Source organism: Anser brachyrhynchus, assembly GCF_964034855.1.
Source record: "Anser brachyrhynchus genome assembly, chromosome: 20".
In the NCBI taxonomy this organism is placed as follows: domain Eukaryota; kingdom Metazoa; phylum Chordata; class Aves; order Anseriformes; family Anatidae; genus Anser; species Anser brachyrhynchus.
Window position 1 is genome coordinate 11,163,149 of NC_137713.1, and position 24,159 is coordinate 11,187,307.

The 24,159-nt window shown below is 47.1% G+C and overlaps 1 protein-coding gene across 8 annotated transcripts in view; it reads right to left on the reverse strand.

Annotated features, from left to right (window-relative positions):
• The window catches only part of CALN1 (calneuron 1), a 157,691-nt gene that overhangs the window by 64,093 nt on the left and 69,439 nt on the right, over positions 1-24,159 (reverse strand). For all 8 annotated transcript variants that reach the window (XM_080562561.1, XM_080562560.1, XM_080562557.1 and 5 more), the window contains one exon: positions 14,370-14,513. In XM_080562561.1, the coding sequence (XP_080418687.1) occupies positions 14,370-14,513 (144 nt within the window). The remainder of the gene's footprint in view (positions 1-14,369; positions 14,514-24,159) is intronic.

Here is a 24,159-nt window from a genome sequence, read left to right on the forward strand (position 1 = left end):
GTCACAGTGCAAGAAGGGGGTTAGCAATCATGTGGCTGAACCTTGCATGACTAAAAATATGACTCAGAACATCGCTGGCCACATCGTCAGAGATGAATTAGATCTGCTTATCATTACAAGTCTGTTAACATTGGCTGGGCACTAAGTGTTTCCAGATACCCACAAAGGTTTACTCCCTGCGAGGCACTGTCTCAGTTCCAACAAAAAACAGACAAATGTGATAATAGAAAGGAATAGCAACTAGCTGCACTGCCAACAACCCTGGGAACAAACATGCGAGCATGGCTAATTGCTCCAAGGGATGCCTGACGGTACACAGCAACATCCTTGGGTCCACTAGGACCCCTTTCACCATAACCATGCATGGACAGCACGGGGCCTTGGACCTGCTGCCTGCTCAGCACTTGGACCAAAGCTGCAACGCATAATGCTGGCTCACTGGGTGCAGAAAAACCTTGGGAATAATTTCATTCAGAAGTGCCCTCACATCTAGGGGTCATCCTGAGGTCCAACATCCACCCTCCATCAAGTGCAGCCATGGAGTGGCAGCGAAGAGCAGCATGAAGCTGGGAAATCCATCTCTTTCCCAGCTATCCCAGACACTGCAGTTTTGGACCTGACTGCCCCAAGGAAGTGTTGTCTGCACCTCTGAGAAATGGGCATTAGCTCTTCTAAATTCCTTGCCTTCAAACCCAATTCATTCATATTGGTGTGGTGCTAGGCCAAGGAGATCCCCAGGCCAAAGAGAGTTTAAGGTGCTAGCATTTGCTCTTACTGGAGATGCTGAGCTTCTCTGGTGTATCAGAGCTGAGCATAGAAAATCACAACCCTCTCACTCTAAGCTGGTGGGTTTTCAGCTCCAGGGATTTCACAGAACCACAGAATGGCTGAGGTTGGAAGGGACCTCTGAAGACCATCTAGTCCAACCCCCCTGCCAAGCAGGATCACCTAGAGCACATTGTGCAGGATGGCATCCAGGTGGGTTTTGAGTATCTCCAGAGAAGGAGACTCCACAACCTCTCTGGGCAACCTGTCCCAGTGCTCTGTCACCCTCCCAGTAAAGAAGTGCCCCCCTCATATTGAGCCAGAACCTCCTGTGCTTCAGTTTGTGCCCGTTGCCTCTCGTCCTGTCACTGGGCACAACTGAGAAGAGACCGGCTCCATCCTCTTGACACCCTCCCCTCAGATATTTATACACATTGATGAGGTCTCCTCGCAGTTTCCTCTTTTCCAGACTAAACAGGCCCAGTTCTCTCATCCTGTCCTGTGTGACAGGTGCTCCAGTCCTCTAATCATCTTCGTAGCCCTCCTCTGGACCCGCTCCGGTAGTTCTATGTCCCTCTTGTACTGGGGAGCCCAGAACTGGGCACTATACTCCACGTGTGGCCTCACCAGGGCTGAATAGAGGGGGGGGGGGAATCACCTCCCATGATCTGCTGGCAACACTCTTCCAAATGCAGCCCAGCATCCCCTTGGCCTTCTTGGCCACAAGGGCACACTGTTGGCTCATAGTTAACTTGTTATCCACCACGACCCCCAGGTCCCTCTCTGCACTGCTGCTCTTCAGAAGGTCAGCCCCAGCCTGTACTGGTGCTTGGGGTTATTCCTCCCTAGGTGCAGGGCCCTGCACTTGCCTTTGTTGAACTTCATGAGGTTCCTCTCAGCCCAATCCTCCAGCCTGTCGAGGTTCCTCTGAATGGCAGCACAGCCCTCTGGGGTATGAGCCACTCCTCTCAGCTTTGTGTCATCTGCAAACCTGCTGAGGGTGCGCTCTGTTCCTTCATCCAGGTCGCTGATGAACAAGTTGAACAATGCTGGACCCAGTACTGACCCCTGGTGGACACCGCTAGCCACAGGCCTCCAACTAGACCACACCACAGCCCTCTGAGCTCTGTCGTCCAGCCAAATGCCAAACCACCTCACCATCCATTCATCTAGACCACACTTCCTGAGCTTGTCTATGAGGATGTTATGGGAGACACTGTCAAAAGCCGTGCTGAAGTCCAAGTAGACTACATCCAACGCTCTTCCCTCATCTACCCAGCTAGTCATCTCATTATAGAAGGATATCAGATTGTTCAAACATGACTTCCTCTTGGTGAACCCATGCTGACTATTCCTGATCACCTTCTTATCCTCCACATGCTTGGAGATGACCTGCAAGATGAGCTGTTCCATCACCTTTCCAGGGATGGAGGTGAGGATGACTGGCCTGTAGTTGCCTGGGTCCTCTTTCTTGCCCTTTTTGAAGACTGGCAGGATATTGGCTCTCTTCCAGTCCTCAGGCACCTCTCCTGTTCTCCATGACCTTTCGAAGATGATGGAGAGTGGTCTAGCAATAACATCAGCTAGCGCTCTCAGCAGCCGTGGGTGCATTTCATCAGGGCCCATAGATTTGTGGATGTCAGGTTTGCTTAGATGATCTCTGACCCGATCCTCTTCCACCAAGGGAAAGTCCTCCTTTCTCTGGACTTCCTCTCGTCTCCAGGGTCTGAGATTCCTGAGGGCTGATCTTAGCAGTAAAGACTGAAGCAAAAAAGGCATTCAGCAACTCTGCCTTCTCCATATCCTTTGTCACCAGGGCACCCGCCCCATTCAGCAACGGGCCAACATTTTCCCGAGTCTTCCTTTTCCTACTGATGTATTTGAAGAAGCCCTTCCTTTGTCCTTGACATCCCTTCACAAATTTAATTCCAAATGGGCCTTGGCCTTCCTTGTCGCATCCCTGCATACTCTGACAATGTCCCTATATTCCTCCCAAGCGGCCTGTCCCTTTTTCTACATGCTGAAAACTTCCTTCTTCTGTCTGAGCTTCACCAGGAGCTCCCTGCTCACCCATGCAGGTCTCCTGCCCTCTTTGCTTGCCTTCTTGCTCATAGGGATGCACCAATCTTGAGCTTGGAGGAAGTGATACTTGAATACTGACCAGCTGTCTTGGACTCCCGTTCCTTCCAGGGCCCTAACCTATGGGATTCTTCCAGGTAGATCCCTGAAGAGGCCAAAGTTTGCTCTCCTGAAGTCCAGGGTTGCAAACCTACATTTTGACCTGCTTCCTCCTCACAAGATCCTGAACTCCACCATATCATGGTCACTGCAGCCAAGGCTGCCCCGACCCTCACATCTCCAACTAGTCCATCTTCATTCGTTAGTACAAGGTCCAGCAGCACACCTTTCCTTGTTGGCTTCTCCACCACCTGTGTCAAAAAGTTGTCAAAGCAGGAACCTCCTGGACTGTTTGTGCCTAGCTGTGTGGTGTTCCCAGCAGATACCAGGGTGGTTGAAGTCCCCTGTGCGAACCAGGGCTGGTGACTGAGAAGGCTACTTGGAGCTGTCTGAAGAAGGCTTCATCTACCTCCTCTACCTGATCGGGTGGCCTGCAGCAAACACCCACAACAGTGTCAGTCATGGTAGCCTACCCTTTAATCCTTACTCCTAAATTCTCAACTCACTCTTTGTTCACCCCTGCGCAGAGCTCCACGCATTCCAGTTGCTCTCTCACATAAAGAGCAACTGCGCCACCTCACCTTCCTGGCTGGTCTTCTCTAAAAAGCATGTAGCCTTCCATGACAGCATTCCAGTCATGCAAGCTATCCTACAATGCCTCTGTAATTGCAATGAGATCGTAGCCTTGAGACCACACACAGATGTCCAGTTCTTCCTGTTTGTTTCCCATACTATGTACTTCAGTGTACAAGCATTTCAGGAAGCTGAAATGCTTCTCTCTCATGCTGCATGTGTATGTATAGAAACACTTCAGATGTCTGTCATTCAACTCAGCCCCTCATGGGGCAGACTGAAGGGCCTCCCCAGCATGCAGTTCCTCAAAAATTGGAGTTAAGTCCCATCACTTATCACTGGTGGGCCTGTTTTTGTCCCTTTCCCCCTTCAAATCTAGTTTAAAGCCCTGTCAATCAGCCCTGCTAATTCCTGGGCAAAAATCCTTTTCCCCCTCATAGAAAGGTGCTCCCCAACAGGAATCAGTAGGCTCAGTGTCATGTAGACCTTCCCATGATCAAGAAACCTAAAACTGTGTCGGTGGCACCAGCTTCGAAGCCACGTATTGATCTGCTGGGTTTTCCTGTTCCTTTCAATATTGATCCCCACAACTGTAAGGATGGAGGAAAACACTACCTGTGCACCTGATCCTTCAACCAATTTCATCTTCCCTAAGCTCCCTTCAGCTGAATGAAGGGAAAGGATGGTTACCTTTGTTGAAGGAGGTTTAGCAGAAAATGTGCAGGTGTTTGCCAGCAGGCAGAGCCTTGCAGCCAGTCAACCAAGGAGGGCAACCACAGCACAAAACACCCCCGGCTGCAACCTTGCACCAATCCAAACTACCCCCACGTAGCCTGAGCCCCATCCTTTGTTTCTCCTGATGCATTTCTCCTGGATCTTACAGGATCTACCATCAGCAACAATCCTGGTCTGGATCTGGAAGAGGAGAGGGGAATCAGGCTGAGCAAATCCCCAAGTCTCTGGTAGCAGCAGGCTGCATGTGGGCTCTTGCAAACTGCCCTGCCAGAGCTCTCTAGCTTTGAAGATATAATTAAATGCTGAGTGGAGCAGCGTCATGAACCCATGTGCCCTCCATCCCGTGGGAGAGCCTGACCCTCAGCCTTCAGTCAACCTCTGTCTGTCCAAAAGCCTCCAGTTGGAGCAGCTCCCTTGGAGGACATAATTAAATATTCATCAGGCTGGGAGAATGACAGAGTGGAAGAAGGGACAAAAAGAGAGAGGAAAAATGTGCATGGATTGCATTGCCCATACCTAAGGGCAGAACAGAAACTTGCACCAGCTTTCAGTGCCTTCTGCATTAAACTGGGACCCTGCACAATCCCACCTGACTTCTTCCTAAGTAAGTCTTTTCCCTCACCAATCTCAAGATAATCTTGTTCTTCCTCCTCCTGAAAAGTTTTCTGCCATGGCACTGAAGTGATGCACACATTTAAATGGAGATGAGGATCTGCTGTGTGTAGACTGATAAGCATTCCCACATTTTTTTCTTGAGTTTGACCTCCAGAGTGCAGCTAGGTGATATATTTAAAGTTAATGAGCTAGTTGCTTGCAGCTCGGGTCCCAGGCGCACACAACACTCCTGTTTATTTTTATTCTCATAATAGCTAGCTGCAGTGACTCTCTGTCCCGCTCTGTGTCATTGCATGCGTCCATAAAGTAACCTGGGCAATGATAACACAGTCTGGTGGAGGATGTTGCTGCTGTGTCTTGAACTGATGCAGAGATGTGCACAGACTAGCTCCATCCACAGGATATTTCTCAGGTGAGTATTTCAGTTTCAGAGATGTTAAGGTCAGAGGAGAACAGCCCAACCACCAGCATGACCCAGAGAATTCCTCCCTAATTACAGCCCCAATCCACAACTTCTACCAAAGCTGGGGAAAGTCCTTCATAAGACTTTTGACTTCAAAAACAGTTTTAATAAAAGAAACCCATGAACTTGGCTGAGAAGAACATGCAAAGCTCCTCTCCAGTGACCATACAGTTGTTTTTCAGTGGGGAAACTGAGTCACAGAGCATCACCTGGCCAAATGTTACCAGAGAGGAGACACTGGCAGAGCTAGGTGCTTGACCTCCCTCACCTGCCAACGCAGTGATCCACGGGCACGGACTGTGCCACCAGTCCCCTGAACAGAGAAGGATGACAATGAGCATCCCCTATTTCCAAAGAGGCCTGTTTGCATTCCCTGGGAGGTCTGTCCCCCAAAGCCACCTGCAGAGGGTCTCTGATATCCCCAAACAAGGCACACATAGAAGCTACCATTTCTAGTTTCTCTTGCTCCTTGGGGACAGTGGGGGCATACTGATTGGCCACTCTTTTACTGTTCACCAGCTCTGTTCCTCATCCCCACAGCTTTATTGAGTCGTTTTTGGAGCCAGAGCTGAAGGAAGGGATGAAACATCTCCACTGGGGCTCACTCTATCCCTTAAGGGCACCTCCAAGTCCCACAGTATTAGGAGCAGCTGAGCAGGGCTGGCTGCGTGGTTCAATTCCGACTACATATAGAAGATTAGCAAACTGTACAGACATAGTTTCCCAGAGAAGAAAATTTGCATGGGGTCTGAAAGGCCTGAAGAGAGCCCAGAAAGACTGAGCTGGGGGTGCATCCCTCACTGCCCTGCGAAAAAGACCTTGAGAGTTGTTCAGTCTGACAGCCCCTTGGCTTCTCTGGCAGGGAAGGGGAAACAGCTGCAGAGAGCTTGTTTGCTTCCTCGCTAAAACCAAAAAAATCTATTAAGTGCCCACATTTGCCCAAGGAGAGCCTGTCCAGGAGAGACAGTGACCAAGGAGGATGGAAGTGTGCCCTGTTCCTGCTCCACTGCAAGCACCAGAACAAAGAGGATGCTAGAAGAAATGTCCAACAAAACCAATGACTTTGACTGCAGTAAAAAAAAAAATAATCCATCAGGCACCATGTGAGCAGTCTGCCAGCTTCATGTGACCCCAGGAAGCCACAGGCTGACCCAGTTACTGACCCTGTGTAAGCTGTCCTGCAGGGGAAGGCAGCATGGGTCTGCTGCCTGTGGCTTGCCCTGCTGTGCCCCCCACCCTGCTCTCTCCCCCTCCAGGACCTTCTCCCCATGAAAAGGCACACCGAAGTAGGGCCACAAGGGCTCCCTTCTCAGGTCTTTGCAGGACTGCAAAGGCTCCTGCATCCTGCAAGCTGTAACCAGTCAATCCCTTTGCCAAGTGGATCAAGAGGAGCAAAATCACATCCTGTCTACACCAGACTTTAATTAGTTTTGCTCACCAGGCGATCTCTGCGTGCATCACGGCAGCTATCAGACAGCTCTGCACAACTTCAAGACGGCCGGTAACAAATCACAGGCTTGTTAAAACAGAGGAACGCGTGTGCTCCCTGTAGCATACGCATGCACTGCGTCGAAGACAGATTTTGATATTACTTATGAACCTCTTCCCGGTACTGAGCTGCAAATCTGACTAGCTTCACCAGCAACAATAATTTCTCTTCATTCTTTGCAGTGAGAACACATAATGTGATAATCTCCATTTTACAAATCAGAGCAGACATGGAGAAAGTGGCCTCTATAAATAAAGACAAGTCTCATCAAATACATCTCACCCACCAAGTCTCCCAACTCAGCAGCACACATTAAAGGACAAGCACACCGAAATGCTGCTAGATCATTTCTCACCCACAAAAATCACAGGCTTCTGAGTACAGAGGACAAGCCCAAAGTCTGCAACAACCTGTCCATTCTTTCTCTATTAATTTTGCATCTTAAACATGGAAATTGTTTCTGGTTTACCACAAACAGCCTGGGTTGTTCTCCAGTTTCACATTGAAATGTTTAAACACAATGAATTATCCATGGCAAGAAAATGGGGGGGCTAGAAGGGGAGGAGGAGAGGAAGACGTAAAAGAAAGAGAGAGAAGAATGTTTTTAGCCTTTGCAGCTTGAGCATGCCATCATTGTCCCACACAGGGCAGTGCTAGCTGATCTTCCAGACAAGCAAACATTTGTCCACGTAACATCAAAAAGCAAATCATCACCCCTCCTGCAGGCTGCAGGGGAAAGCTCAGCATTCATTTAAAAATGAAGAGAGATTTGTTTTCTCTCCAGTTCTCCCTGTTCAGGCCCTTCAGTTGTCCCAACCCCTGCAGCACCATCCAGCGCGCGGAGCTGGGGGAGCACCCAGTCCTGTTGTCCCTTCCCTGGCACAGAGAAGTGAGGGCAGCCAAACCAGAGCAACAGTGACACAACAGCTCGGAGAACTTTTAGGGAGGTTGCTAGTATTCTGACACCATCCCTTGATGCCTCCCAGTTAGGTTGGTGTAGTTTATTCCCTTCTCAAAGGGGATGACAGCAAGTGTCAGCATGCACCGCAGCAGCAGGCAAAGCACAGGAGAGCAACAGAATTGCAGCTCCCACTGCAGCCGTGGGGCTGCCCAAAGCTGGCTGCAGCTCAGACCTGCCATCCAGGAGAGCTGCTTTCCTTCGGAAACTGCTTTGCCAGGGTCACCATGCATAGCTTTTTTATCCTTTTCCCCCCTCCAGAATTTCTTGGTCCACAAAGAGCCTTCTAAAAGCAGCTTGGGAATATTCAGAATTTGAATTTGGGATTTCTTTTCATTTTAATTGCTCGGTAGGATGCCACAGGAAGTGCTGTATTGTCACTGTTACTACTGATGTGTCACATAATGCGATGAAGAGGTAACAGGTAGCTTGCTTGTACACTGACAGAGCCAGCTTGTCTTTTGCTTGATCAAAGTATTTCCTGTTTGTACAATAACAAACAATTTGACACACTGGATTTTTTTTTTCCAGTCGTGTGTTAGCCTGAAGTTATTTTTCCAGGGTACTGAAAACCAGCTGCTCCTCTAATTAGTACACTGAGTGCTTATTTTATTCCTCAGACAAAAGTGTTTGATGTTGTAACGAAACAGTTTGACACTTAAGTCACACATTAATCTATTTTATTGCTAATGTCTGCTTAAAGAGTAGGCATCCCGGATAAGGCAACACATTTAATGTGCCATTTCTCTGCATTTTTATTAGCATTACTGCCAATTGGAAGAATTTACAAAAAAAAAAAAATCCTTTGCCAGCAAATAAATATATAAAATATTTTACTTTCCACAAACTGACAGATCATTTCAGGTCATTTTCCAGATTGCAGACAGAAATATATGCACCTCTCATAGTCTGCAATGTTTACATTCATGTAATACCTAATTATGTCTAAGGATGAAGCAAATCAAGGGTATAAACTAAGGTAAAATCTGGCCTCTATTTCCAGACAAAAAAAGCAAACAATATGTCCCCATAAGGCACAACATGCTGGAGAGGTGCCCACCTATACTGAACAACCTTCTGCTGGCAAACAGTCATGCACCACCTCTACTAAGATGTAAGCAAAGCTTTGGTCTAACATGAATCATGCTCGGAGCGATGGAAACACTATTCCTCCCCTTCCTTCCCAAACAGAGGCATTTTTGCATTAAAAAACTCTTTGCCTTCTTTTCTATTTTAGTACTTAATCTCCCCCATCACAGCAATGCCACAGCCTCTTCCAGTAGTTCACGGAAGGGTATTTCTGATGATTTATAAGCTTTCTCTAGAGACCTTGAAATATTCCAAGTATATTCTCATTTTTCTCCCTAATTCAGTTTTTATGCCAGCTATACTATTTTCCCCAGTGGCAGCTGCCGTCCTCTCCAGCTGCCTGAAGCACACCTTGCAGAACACCACGGGGAGTTGGAAAATAGGGTGGAGAAGGCGTTTTTAGGAAATGCATTGGATACTCTGTCCTCTGATGCCTGCCTTCCTCCAGTGAGGCCGGTTAAGAATTAGATATTCAGTAGCAATATGGAAGCTGTGCTGAGAGGTCAGATGCAGCTGGGAGGCTGAGCCTTCACAGGCCAAGGGCTTGCCCCGTGCTGCCGCAGGCTCCTGCTACTCATCCCCTGCTGCACCGTGGGGATGAAACATCTCCTGCCCCAGCAGCCCAAACTTACCCTGGCTATTGGGGTAAAAAAAGCCAAGTTGGTGTGCATCCATGTGGTTAGCCTCTTGGGAATATTCAACCACCATCCCTGTTGTTTCTTATCATAGGATTTGCTGTGAGTTTGTAATTGCACGTACATGGGAAAATGCATATTGTTCTTTTTGCCAGCCCCAACCCACAGTAACACCCATCTTATGGTTTCTTGGCTGAACTTCTCTCCCTCTCCCCCAGCCCTGTGGCAGCCTTGCTGTGCCACGGCATCAAACCCAAGCTTCTCCATGTGCCATAGGCTTTGTGGCATAGGCCAACCCTCATCCCCATAATCCCGATGGGCAGGAGTCCCCTCCTGCTGCTCTGGGCCCTGGAGGACATTTGAAAGCTCTTGAGCATCATTAGCATCACCCCACTGACATTCCTCGTGGGCAAATCCACTCATTACTATCATTTCCACCATGTCACTGCCAGGGCTGAGACACAGCCCGGCATGTCTGCAACATCACCACATCCGTGTTTAATGGAACCTGCAATATTTGAAATTAAATTATCCCTTGGGATTTGATGTGGCTCTTAAAATTTTCCTGGGGAAAGAGAGGATGCTCCCACCTGTCCCCCACTCAAAGCTGAGAAGAAAAGGGAGGAGCAGAAGAAGAAGGAAACAAAAGGCTTATTTTCCATCTGAAGAATGCAGTGAGTATAGTAGGGATGTAGCCAATCATAATGAAACAAAACACAATTTAGAAAAAGCTATCTTTAAGTGGTGACCAAAGTGAATAATTCATGACACAAAGACAAAGGGCTGGTAATCAGAGGCCTGACAAACTTCCCTTTTGGTTTCAGCTGCTGTCAGGAGGCTTCTGGGGGAACATGGTTTGTGCTTTGCTGCACATATCACTGCACCGAGAGCAGGATTTGCTCCCTTGAGGAAAGACAGATCTGGCTTGGTCAGGACATAGAACAAGAAACCTCTAGGGAGAATAACAGACTGAAGGGGAACACTGCAAGCAGCGCCTTGGCATCAAGGCAACATGTGAAGGAGATCCCTCCATGCCAGTAACACAGTGGTGCCCTGGTGAGAGGCAGAGTGAGAGGCTGCTGGGGTGACATCTGTGATGGGAAGGTTATGGCAGCGCTTGTCACCCTCATGGAGGCATTGAAAGCCCTGAGACATCTCTGAAGGCATTCTTAGCAAGATCCAAGCAAAGCAATTGCCATTTTCACTCAGATTCAAGCAGCATTTCCTAACCAACTAAATTTTGCCTTCAAATGCAATGAATTATGAAATGCACCTCCATTTCTGCTCTGATCTGAGCTTCTCTGTGCGTTACTGAAGAGCTGCACACTGCAGCCCCAGAAGCCGCTGTCGTTGGGCAGCTCTGGAGCTCAGCTCTGCATTATTTACCGAGCTCAGTGAGATCCTTTCTGGCTGGTGACATACAGGTGCCGAATGTTCATGTCATATTAGCTTATGCACAACCACAAAAGCACTTCAGCATACAGTGCAACACGTTTGGTCCAGCCCAGTGAGGCCATGCAGCTCCTGCACCTCGATGGTCTCTCCACCCCGCAGCCTGACCCAGATGCCTGAGCTTCCCTCCTTATCCCCACAGAAAACAGTAAGCAATGAAAACCAAATTCAGGCCAGCTCCAATTGCTCATTATTAGAAGCCCATCAGTTAAATAAGCCACGGCAGATACTCTGCCATCCTGCAACGCGAATGCACTCCCAAGGTAATTTCTGACGAAAACCATATGTTTGCACTAGGTCTGTTCAGGCTGGTTCAGATTAAATACAAACCACTGCCAATTGTATTACCTCATTATTAGCAGACACTGGCAGCAGCCTTGTGTGGAGAAGCGTCTGTCTGGCCACGCTACCTGCCGTAACATCAGCATTTATGTCAGGTGCATGAGGATGTGCAGGAGGATTACCGCCTCTCCCCTGGCTTTCCTGGCCTTGGGGACTCATCCTTGAGTGGGGCCTTTCATCCAGCAGAGCTTCCCACCCACCCAGTGCTGTGCCAAAGCCTTGGAAAAATTCAGCAACCCCCAAGAGGAGTATACAGGACGCAGGGTAAGGCTGTCCCTGGGAGCGCAGGGCACGCATGACACCCCCCGGAGCTCACTGGGTCCGAGCCCTGCTACTGAATGATGTTCACACACAGTGGGAGAGGAAGGAGGAAGCTATTGCTGGTTCTCACTGTGTATTTCAAGCTAAAACATGGAAAAAAAGTCTGGATATGACAAGACAACATTCCGAGACAATCCATTGGAGAAGTAGCCATAAGCTACGTAATATTAATTCAAGCTGTATAGCATTAATTCAATTTGCAGGCAAGGTAAATCTTGCACATAATATTCCCCTATTTTCTCAGTGCCTAAGGAATTTCCCATTACCCAGTCTTGTTTCAGTGTCTGGCCCATTCGACCTCCACATTTCACAGACTTGGTCCCATCCCCAAATGTCCTGCCCAAATCACTGCAACAGCAGGCAGCTGAGACACGGGACCCAGAACAGGACCCAGCACCCCTGGACTGAACCTTTGGAGCTGTAGTAACTGTTGAGCTGGAAGATGGAAGATCACTCCCCATCTTGGCAGAAAACACACCGAGCTTTCTGAAAGACCTCCAACAGGAATTTAACACCTTCCATCTGCAGCCCCTTTCTCTACATTTTAACTCCACCTCTCGGCTTACAGGTCCCTGCACACTAGGAGTGTACAAGGAGGAGTGCCAAAGTCTCAAGTCTGTGAGACCGAGAGTCGGGGAATAACTGGAGATGAATCAGAACTGGCAGCCAAGTCTACAGCACTCTTTCCAAAAAAGCACAGAGTTTTAGTAAAAGACCCCATGAATTGGCACCACACTGAGTCTGGCCTTTGCAAAGTCTAAAGAGAAATCACCTGGTCTGCTAGGAAAGGCCAGAACATAACAAGGTGTAAACAATAATTTCTGGAGAAAATGCTTTTAAAAGTGATGGATTTTTTTTTTTTTGGTCTTTTCTTTCAGGAATGAGATCACTTCAACAACTGATCATCTCCATCTGCCAGGTTGTGCATTATTTGCTCTCCCTGCCTAGGAGAGCCTCTAAACACCCTCGAGGAGGTTATCACCCTTCCTCTGCCTGATGAATACAGTTGTACCCTGCATCTCACAGGGGTATTTAATTCGGATGTCTCCAGGGAGGTTGGAGCTGACACCACCTCCCATGGGCTCTGCTCTTCAGCAGTCTCCCGAGGATGCCAGTGTCACATCAACATGTCACACATCCCCCCTCAGACCAGGTCTGCATCCAGCGTGCTTTGCTTTGGCATTATTTCATTTACCTTTCCTCAGTGTTTCCACCCTGCTACATCTGCCTGCAGAAGGGAGGGAGGAGGCCGTATTTGCAGCCCAGCCTCCTTGCACCAGGAAGGCTTTCCTTTCTGCTCTGACCAAGGACATTTTAAAGACAGCCCACTCATTGTGATCAGCTCTGATTGTAGCTTTGCGGCAGTTAAAAAGTCCCCCCCGGCTCCAGCGTCCTGATGCTGCATTTCTCAGCTCCTGTTAATGGTGGGTTCTGTTTCTTTTATTACCTCTTAGTAATCGTTTGAGGAGCTCTCACAGCAGGACTTTGTTCAAAATTATTCCACCCTTCTAAACTTCTTTTTCAAAACCCAGCAACACTTCATTACGACACAGCACAGCTCCCATCCACAGCATCTTTTACTTGCAAGAAGCAGTGAGGCCACAGGACCGTGCTGCTTGGTTGGGTGCCCAGGTCATATCCCAGGAAGCATCACTGGGCAGGTGCTGCCCAGGAACAAGCACTGAAAGATTGCAATGGTCTTGCAAAAGAACATTTGCAGCTTTGCAGAGAAAGGTTGGCAAAGCTGCTTTATCTTCTTCTAACTAAGAGCCAGGTCCTGCACTTTGGCCACAACAACCCCATGCAATGCTACAGGCTTGGGGCAGAGTGACTGGAAAGCTGTGCAGAGAATTCGGGGGTGCTGGTTGATGTTTGCCTGAACATGAACCTGCAGTGTGCCCAGGTGGCGAAGAAGGCCAACGGCACCCTGGCTTGTATCAGGACTGGTACAGCCTGCAGGACCAGGGAGGTGATCGTCCCCCTGTACTCTGCTCTGGCGAGGCCGCACCTGGAGTGCTGTGTTCAGCTTTGGGCCCCTCACTACAAGGACATCGAGGCCCTGGAGCATGTCCAGAGAAAGGCTACGAAGCTGGTGAAGGGTCTAGAACACAAGTCCTGTGAGGAGCGGTTGAGGGAACTGGGGTTGTTTTGTCTGGAGAAGAGGAAGCTCAGGGGAGGCCTCATTGCACTCTGCAACTGCCTGAAAGGAAGGCGTGGGGAGCTGGGGGTCGGCCTCTTCTAGCAGATACCTAGTGATAGGACTAAAGGGAATGGCCTCAATTTGCGCCAGGGGAGGTTCAGGTTGGAAATGAGGAGACATTTCTTCTCAGAAAGAGCAGTCAGGCATTGAACGGGTTGCTCAGAGAGGTGGTGGAATCACCGCCCCTGGGGGTGTTCAAGGAAAGGTTGGACATGGTGCGTAGGGACGTGGTTTTTTTAGTGGGTGACGTTGGTGGTAGGGTGATGGTTGGATGAGATGATCTTGGAGATCTTTTCCAACCACAATGATTCTATGACTCAGTGATTCTACCTCCCCTGCATGGGTTGCCTGAGAGGCAGGTGTATGTATGGGAGGTGAATGGCTCGTGCTCATCTTTCCTTTACTTGCTGTAGTGAACGGCAACACCTCACCATGCGTCCACTGAAGACCTTCCTTGGTGACCATGAGCTCTTTGAGCCCCACACATGGGCTGCAATGCACTGGGAAAGCCGCCCCATGCTGGTAACAGAGAAGAACAAAGAGTGAGGACTCACCGTCCATGTCGAGGCGCTGCATGATAATCGCCAGCTCCACCTCACTGGGCATATATCCCAACGAGCGCATCGCCATGCCCAGCTCCTGCTTGGATATAAAGCCATTCCCATCCCTGTCCAGCACCCGGAAAGCTTCACGGATTTCTGCAATGGAGAGGGAAGAAGAGTTATTATGGTGGAGGACTTCCTGGTCAATGTACCTGTGCACAGGGGGCAAAGCAGCAGCATATATTGCCTTTTCTAATGTTAACGTGGCATATTTGAAAATTTCGAGTCAATGTAATCATATGTTCATGGGTGCATGCACTGACATTGTATGCAGATAGATATATACAACAGCATCAACACTCACACTACCTATTTTCTGTGCAAAATTATGTATTCATTCCACGTTGATCTCCTTTCCTTTCTGCAGCATCTGCCCCCAGAGCCATCCTGCTCTGCAGGAAAGCCCCCCTGCACACCCCAGCCCCAGGGGCTTCTCCAGCAGCCCTTCTCCAAGCCCCTCAGTATGCCTGCAAGACAGAATTACTGTATGTCACACTGGGTTCTGATATTTCCTACAAAACTAAGTGCACAGCAGCAGTTGGGTGCCGACTGCCTCTCCTGCGAGGTGCAGGGCTCTGCAGCTAGAGTCCTCCTTTGCCCAAAAAATGCAGGTGTACATCTTTTAAAGTGTACCAGGGCATTCTCCATCTCTCCCTCCTCTTCATAGCTCCTCTCTAATTTACAACCGTTTCAGCAATAAACAGCCTCAGATCAATAAAATGCTGACAGTGTCGAAGGAATCACTTCCATCATTCTTCCTCAGCCTGGCTCAGCTTCTGACATCTGACTTTGTTTTGATTCCTAATTCTGGTGTGTTCCCCCCCAGCATCTAATATCTGCTCTCCCCTTGCACACCCTTGTGAAGGACCCCACGAGTCTGCCACCTCAACAGCTCCGTGCCTTTCCCACTCCTCACAGGTCTCTTAACTTGAAGACCACCACCGAGCTCCCCATATAAAGTGGCTTTGACTTGCAAATGCCAAGCAGAGCACTTTCAACACTTTGGCCAGCTGGGAGCATGTTTACTTGAGAGGATTTGGCTGGAGATGGGGAGAGAAAAAGGCACTGTTGTGCCTTTGTTAGTTTTGGTTAAATGGTCTCTGCATCATGCTGTGGAGAGGAAAACACTAGATGCCTTATTATTATATCCTTTGAGACGAAAGTCAACAATTAATTGGTTTGGCAACCACATGTCAGTCAGCCCTTCATGACCTTTGCTGCGATATATTTGTTATTAGTTATTTAAGATATTGTCTGCCTACCTATCGCAGGTGCTGCCTGCAAAAAAGAGCAGCTCATCAGTGCAGAGCAGCCACCGCCACAGCTCCTCCCAGCAATAAAACCTGCACAGCCCTGGGGCAAACATGAGTGAAGTCTCACGGATGCTGGGACAAATTATCACCTGGAGATGTCCTCACCCCCTCCACAGACTGTGCCTCCCAGGTGGGATGCACAGCCCCTGTCCCACGCTAAGACAGAGGCTGTGGAAATCCCACTGCTGGAGAGCGTATTGGGAGAGATGAAGGGTGGTCAAGAGGCAGCAGAGAATGAGGATGTGTGGGAAACCACCATGTGGGGCTCTCTGCAGCTTTGCTCAGAGGAGTTTAGCATTTACGTGAAAGCATCTCATTGGAGAAGTAAGAGGGAAAACTTAGCAGATTTTGCAGGAGAATAAAACTAAAAAATAATGTATTCTTTACCAGAAAACAGATTGGATGAAAAATGCCTGACCAGCTCCGGGCAGGTCAGGCATTAAGCCTCAGAGACAAGAAAACATTCTTGAACCTGCCATGGAGTCCACCACATCACCTCCCTCTGTTTCCCAGGGATAATGGAGGGATGCTCTTTGGTCTTCCTGGGAAAAAGCTGGAAGCTTCCTAGAGCACCAGGAAATTGCTTCAGTGATGTGTTTGCTAACACCTTATTTAAAACTTTGCAATCCAAAGGCTGCTTCTAAATCTCCTCCCATCAGTGTTCACCATCTCCCTTGAAGACTCCAGTGCCTTAGCAAAGTCTATGCCAATTCATGTGAGCTCCCCTCTGTTATGTGCAATGCCCTGGTGATGTGCCATGGCCAGGGCACCTCTGCGACGTCCTGCTAAATCTTCATCATAGCTGTGGTTATCAGGATGAGATATGATCAATCGTTAATCCAGCCAAAGAGCCCACTGATGCACAAAGGGTAAATCCTATTACTTTCAGTGCATATTGTGCCAGATCTGCAATATCTACAGGTGCAGGTATGCATCAGCTGTGGCTCCCTTAAACTTAAACGTTTGCCTGGATCCACTTTGTCTCCCTGCCAGCCCAAGCAGTGTAAGCTCGGAGATATGAAAAGGTAGTGAGGCTGCTCAAAGCAGGCTCGGCTGGAAGTATCGGTACATAATGCAGAGAGCCTTTGGAGTAGGAACAAATCCCATTAGACACTGCCAGCTGTAGTGAAATCTATTTTCATATGATATGCTGAAAGCTAAAGTGCAGTAAATATTACATTGAAATCAATTAATTTTAAAATAAACTTCTGACAGCTGAAGATGAAAACTAAAAATACTGCAGGGAGCTGAGAAAGTGTTTTAGAAAATAAAATATGAGTCTACCTTCAGAAAAGTTTACACACAAGTTAGACTGATCCAAATTATATGAATAAATTACATCTGTACAGGAGCTTCTCAGTAGGATATCTGAGTTTCAGTTTAGCAAGCGTTCTCTCCAGACACACCGATTTCAGAAGTTGCATTTAACAGCACAACAAAATTTGAACCTTGTTTGGAGGAAAAAAACAAACAAAAAAACCACATTAGAGTTCTAGCTCTGCTCCATGCCTTCCAGAAACGTGAACTCTTGACCAAGCCTGAAACATCCTTCACACACCAACTCCTGACCCCAAATGGAGCTTTTTTTTTTCCACACAGTCTATAAATACCACTTGTGCAGAGGTATATTTGAAGAGCTATTTATAGGTTGAACACACTGTACACGAAGCAGCTACGACCTCACAGTGCCTCCTCTTTATCTTTACATGTACCACCACCTCCTTATCAGCTTTTCTTTATAGTGATTCCTGCTCCTCCGACATACTCGCAGGCACTGCCCTGAACAGCATCCAGCACATGAGCCACGGGGCTGAGCATCCTCCTCAAACACAGCCCTGCCAGCGCTGCTGAAAAGCCGTCCCAAACCACGGTCCGTGAACCTGCGGCACCCTGGCTGGTCCTCACCTTTATTTCCAGCTGTTAAATTTCATTACCCGAAGCTAAAAATACACCAGCACTTTCCCCATACGACTTTTCCAAATAAGTCACCATAGCAACTGATGCTCCTGGCTCAGAACTGGGCGCGGATGTGGTCCATGGAGTAAATCTCTCAGCAAAGATGCTGCCTGGGCTTGGGAGAAAGTTTGAGACCTCTGCCATTTCTGCTGCCAGCTGCTCTGCATGGGGATGCTTTACTCTGATCAGGAAAAACAAAGCCCTGTTTTGTCTTTTAAAGGAAGAGTAAAGACAAGAGGGGAGGGGGGATTGGGTGCCATAGCGATGCTGCTCCAGCAGCCCAGCCTGGATGGCAGCAGCCCTGAGCACGTACACCTGGATTACTCCTTGCTTGGGGCATTAGTAAATACCTATTCCCCACTCCACTATAGAGCATCTCCTTCTACTCTTGTATATAGGAAGTTGACACAGAACTATCTTAACAGGTAAAGAGAAAAAAAAAAAAGAAGAGAAAGTATAGAAAGAATTAGAAAACAGAAAGCCCAGTTTACTGCCTGAGCCCCAGGTATCATTACTTCTCAAGAAGCCCAGCCTAGCCCCTGAGTGCTCTTCTCCATGCCTCAGTTTCTCCAGCCCCTGGGAACAGCAATACAGTACAAGGTGATTTCAATATAAAAATGCTTGGACAACAGGAAACAACCATTAGGAGCACAAAACCATCTCCCTCCCAGAATTAAATCAAACACCACCAGCGAATGACACTACTGCTGAGACACAGACTGTCCAATGGACCATGTGTGATGCATAATGCTGAGCAGTGTTCAGGTGAACAAAGGAGAGAAGGAATCAGCATCGGCTTCATCCTGATTAACTTATTCATTACTGATCTCAGAGAGGGGGTGGACACAATATTAATTCAATTTCCAGGTATAAAGAGGCTGGAATGAGTTGCCAGGACAATAAGTCCAGCAAGGACACAGTGCTGTGTGAGCTGGGAGCAGATGGGCGCCCACCTGGGAGTCAACGGGCCAAAGGCAGGGATGGGGTGCCACCACTGCAGGGAGCACTCATCTAGAATGAAAGAAGGATGAAAGAAGGGAAGAATTGGGGGAAAGGAAGATTTTTTTTTCTAATTACCTCTCTGAAGGGCATGAAGGAAGACCACCGTTGGAGTCGGACCTGACACCCAGTCTAGCAAGTTGTTAACTCTCTTCATCTGCATCCAGCAAGACCCAAAGACAACATCCTCATCTACCCACCCTTTCCAGCACACTGCCCTTCAAAACAGCTTTCCACAATCACAGCAGCTTTGGGTGTGCAGGAGGTGACCTTGCGCTCTCCCTCCAACCTCCCCAGCTCATCCCTTCTTTAAGTTCAGTAGCAGCTTTATTTACTGATGATTTCCCTGCGACTGGTAACTAGAGGCAACCATCATTATTTCTTGTTTTGCTTCCTGAATGAGAATGAATCACGATGCTCCAGGAGATAAATTCAGCCTGAGCCATCGGTGTCCACCAGCCACCCTCGGGCGCTGCAGATGGTTTCAGTTTACTTCACTGGGTATAAATACCACCCTAATAAATTTTGTAATTACACTGTAACTACCACACCCTAAGTGCATGGTAATTACAATCAGAGTCCTATATGGTTATTTTCATTAGTATGATAGGAGAAGAAATACCACCACCCTAAATCTTGCGAGTCATCTCATTCTCTTAATTGCAGGTTTGGGCACCAAAGTACAAACTGAATGATCTAAAAGCTGCAAATAGCACATCCTTGAGTGAAGTGTTAAGTGAGCCTCGTAACTACTATGCCTGTTTAAAAAAAATGGAAATTTCCATCCCTCCATCTGCTATTCTTACACTTGTATTTCGCCACAAATTGCAATGAAGTGCCAAAATAACTAAATTTTTCATCTAATGGTAATGCTCCCAGCCCCCTTTCCCCCCCAAAAAAATCTAATTTAAAGTGCCAAAATATTTCATTTGGTTATCTCCAATCTCAGTAAAACAGTTCAGCATCCCAAAAAAGTTTCGCTGCAATCTGGGTCCACATCAACCTGAACCACTGCAGCGTTGCACTGAAGCTCAGGATCTAAGTGATGTCATTGCGGGTCCACTCAGCATCACCAAAAACATGCACAGACCAAGGCTGCAGCTGGAAATGGGGTATAAATGCCTGGTCTTAAATGTAGCCCCAAAGCTATGGCAGCTTGGATAGAGGCAGTTATGTCAAACAGACAAAGCAAACTGGTGCTAATCAACTTGATGAAGTATCTCAGCTCAGAAAAGTCTGCCTCAAAACGTAGTGCCCTGTTTTATTTTTCCTTAGAGGGACAGGGCTGTTTCATACATAACTTAGCAGGATTTTTTTTCCTTTCATGGTAAAATATGATTTGTGGAAATGACATTTCCTGTGGATATGTTCCCAAACATATTTAACACTTGCCAAATAACCTGCAGGAACACCCCATTACCTTGTAAATGCACAACATGAAGGCTATCTGCTGATACTAGATGTTGGAAGCTTTTAGTACAAGCAATAGGAGCTGGATTGGGAATATCTGAGGATATTTACTCTGAGGACAGGCCAGTGTGGACAGCAGCAGTCACACTCCTTTGCATGAGGATGTTCCGCAAATGTGGCTTCATCCCTTCTGTGGACAGCGCGTGCTGAGCTGTTTGTAATTGCTTGAGTCCTGCAGTGTTGCACGGAGCCAGCGGGGAAGTGCTGTGCTGAAAGCCAGCTGTCAGAAGAACTGGGCAAAATAGCAGCTTCCATTCTCCCTTATAAATTTCCCTAATGTGGCCAGAGACAAGCAGGGCTCCTGCTCAGCTCCATGATGCATAAGGTCAGAGACACCATGCTTTGGCCCTTGACCATTAAATGATGCAAAATAATTGAGTTTCCAGTGCCTAGGAAAGGCATAGGCTGGCCCTAAGGAGGGAGGGTTGAATTCAGAGTGAAAGAAATGCAAAGGAGGTTGGAGATGATGGAAATGGCAAGAGAAGAGCAGGGCTCAGCTTGCAGAGGCACTTTGATTTCCATCTGCAATGCACTGAGGAGAGGAAGGAGACGTCCTGGGGACAGAGAAAAGCTATTTGAGGTGAAGAGCAATATTGGTCCAAGAACAAATGGATATGTGCAAATTTAGCCTGGCAATTAGAAAAAAAAAAAGTTTCAGAATGCAGGGAGCAGATGCACACAGGAGAAACAACTGCAGCATTTCAAAATGTGGCTTCATCCATTCTGGACATCTTTGGTTTCTCTGACCAAGTCACCTCCAGCAGGAGAAACCAGCTTCACCTCTTCCAGCCCATGCCCCTCCTCCTCAGCATGCTAAGAAAAGTATTTTAGACTATAAATGTTTGCTCCAAGTATATCAGCACACACTTCAGTGGTCACAAAAAACAAAACAAAACAAAATAAAAAGCAATTTTGTGTTAATTCTTCGTATGTTAACGTGCTGAAATGTATCATCTGTCTATCACTGTTAGATAACTTTGCCCAGATCTCTGGTCCGCTTGATGTATTGCTGCATCCTTGACTTTGTGGTTCCACTTTGTCAACCAAACGTCTCACAATGTAGCCCTTTTTGAGCATCCACAATCCAACAAGCCATTATAAATAGCAGCATTAGGATGGCTGTTGGCTGCATAAGCAAATGTCTCATTTCTATTCATTGGATGGAGAGCATCTTTTTAAAGGTCTCAGCATTTTATGCAAGACTCTACCACGTATCACTGTCACCCTGCAGGAGATGGATTTGCAGCTAGCACTGCCCATAATGCCATTTCCAGAGGGGCATTTTGGTCTCCTGGCACAGCCCATGGGACCCTGTATGCCTACAGGCATGCTGGCTGGGGTGTTTGGTGCAACCATCAGGAGATGTCCTTCTTCTGTGTTCCACCCACAGCTGATGGGAGGAGAGGGCTGTATACCTCCAGACACATAGACACATAGGGCAAAATATGTAAATCCAGAGAGTTCTACAAGACCCTCACATTCTGCTCTTGTTCTTTGTTCTTCTCCTTTCATGGAAAACGTCCTGGAAAACGCCATGCATTCAGCTCCAGAGGCCCACTTCTGTCTGTCTCCAGGCAGGCGCAGCTCAGCCAGTGTGTGCTGCCCGTGCTGCTTGGGCTTCAGCCCCCTTCCATCTCAGGTCTCCACGACGGGACTGCTAACGAGGTCGGCAGTCAGACTCAGAGCTTCTGGGAGGCTTTTTGGAAGTGTTGTAACCTAGGATGTTCTAAGTAGAGTAATAATGCATTACTCATCCTTCATTTAGAAACAACAAACCCAAACCAACTCCTAAAAATGAAAGATCACCAGTATGAAAACAGATAAATTTAGTATGCATTATACAGCTTCTGTTTACAATTACTGAACCTACTACTAAATAGGTGAATAAGGAGAGACCTGATTTCCACTGTTTTTCAAAAAAATGTCAATCTTCTCTTTCACTACCTCTTCATAATAAGAAACAATCTCTATCCTCCCCTCATACATATATATATATATGTATATATAGCACAACAACACATTTTCCCTCCCATGACACTACCCCGCTTCAGGGAACCTCATGCACAGTGCATATTCTCCTGGGAATAGTTGAGCCATGTAGAGAATTGTTCAACTTCAAAACATTTATTTATTTATTTATTTATATATATTTTTTAAGCTGGCTAGAAGTAAACCTGTAATATCTGTGAGCTGCTGATTTAGTTCATTGACATCAATATTCAATTTATCATCAGAAATGAAACATTTGCTGGACATAAATAGGTAATGAGCTTAAGACCCTACTCTGCAGCATCTCAGAGAACGAGAGTGATTTGATTCAATATTGCTTATGAACGGCTCAAATTAATGTTGAAGAGATAATAGCTGCCCATATATATATATTTAATATATATAATTTGCATCCCATACTGATACACTGCTAGAACAGTCTTCATACATTTCTAACCAAAATGAGAGTTTTAGTCTGCAGTCTTGGCTGGCAATAACTGCTTAGGAAATACAACCTCTGCCATCACTTGCAGCTCTTTCTGTAGACTTTGCAAAGGAGGCTTAATTAGAGCTTGAGCACTCTCTGTCGGAAATTTACTGCCCAATATTCAAATGTAGGTACCTGCCATTTAGAATAATGTCCTCAGAACAGCTATGCAGAGACCCATTTGTTATGAGCAGCTCAAACACCCAGAGCGTTGGCTCTGACAATGATGATAAGTTGGCATCCTTCTGTCTTTCCCAAAACGACCTCACGTCAGGACAGGCAATACCTCGGGCAAGTTTTACTGGAGTTCAATTGCTTTCTCAGTCACTCTGCCTTTAATTAACTTCCACATGGCTACCCAGCAGCACATTAAACCCAACTTAATATGGACTTTCTACGGTTATACTAAGGACTGGGGAAGCATCTCAGTCCTTGGCAGTGGCTGCTCTGGACTTTTGAGATAGACCCACACACCTGTGATATTCACTGCAGTGAAATATTACTCATTGCTCTTCCACCAACTCTTCCAGGTGGAACTGGAGACACAGCTGCAGCCATTCCCCTATTCCCTTTCCCATCATCACATTTTTCCCCAGGTCTTGGGATTTATTTCTCCAGTATTGCCACCTAAGGTGAGAGACTGTCTCTCGGAAGGACCACACTACACCTATGATTTAATGATTTTCAGTTCAGAGTTGCCTGTCCCTGTGAATTTTCTGCTCCCCAAGTCCCACAATCTACTCCATCCTGTAACAAGACAGATTTTCTTCTTAAAAGCCAAAGCGATTATAACACATAAATTGAATTACTGGGAGCATTTCTTGTGCATAGGAGCTTGGCAAACCAAATCTGACTTTAATGCACCCTCTCCAGCTCTCCCTCTTTACTGTTTCGAGGCTCAGGAATATGAGCTTCTGCCTACGAACAAACAAGCCCAGCCCAATTGGAGGAAGAATGCAGAGCGAGCTCCACTTTGCAAGGAAACTTTCTGTGAAGTATTCAATAACACCAGAAACGTTGTCTTGGTCAGAGTGCCAGAGACAAATTGGAATTTCTGCTATTTATTCACATAAAATCAAGTTCTAATGAAGGGAATTTAATTCGTATTTTTTCTCTGTCTTTACAGTCCCTTCCAACCCAAACCATTCTATGATTCCCTTGCTTTGGCCAACTTTTTTTTTTTTTCCTTATTTTCACTTCTAATTGCACAGTCAAAAATGGGCACCTCTGGATCTTTTCTGGCTGACAGTCACTACAGCCTCCAAACTCCATGAGCACTTTTGCATCAAGATGATCTTCAGACATGCACAAATCTCTGAGAAACTTGAAACAAACTGTCAGCAGAGCTGGGCTGCACACCTCTCTCCTCATCACCCACATCACCAGTGCTCCATCACCTCCATCAACACCTATTAATTGCACTAGAAATTCCCTTAATTACCCAAACAGCTTCAGAACTGCCAATAACACCCAGATAAAGAAGGATCCTCTGCAAAGACCAGATAAAACCAAAGGCTGCAAGCTCGGT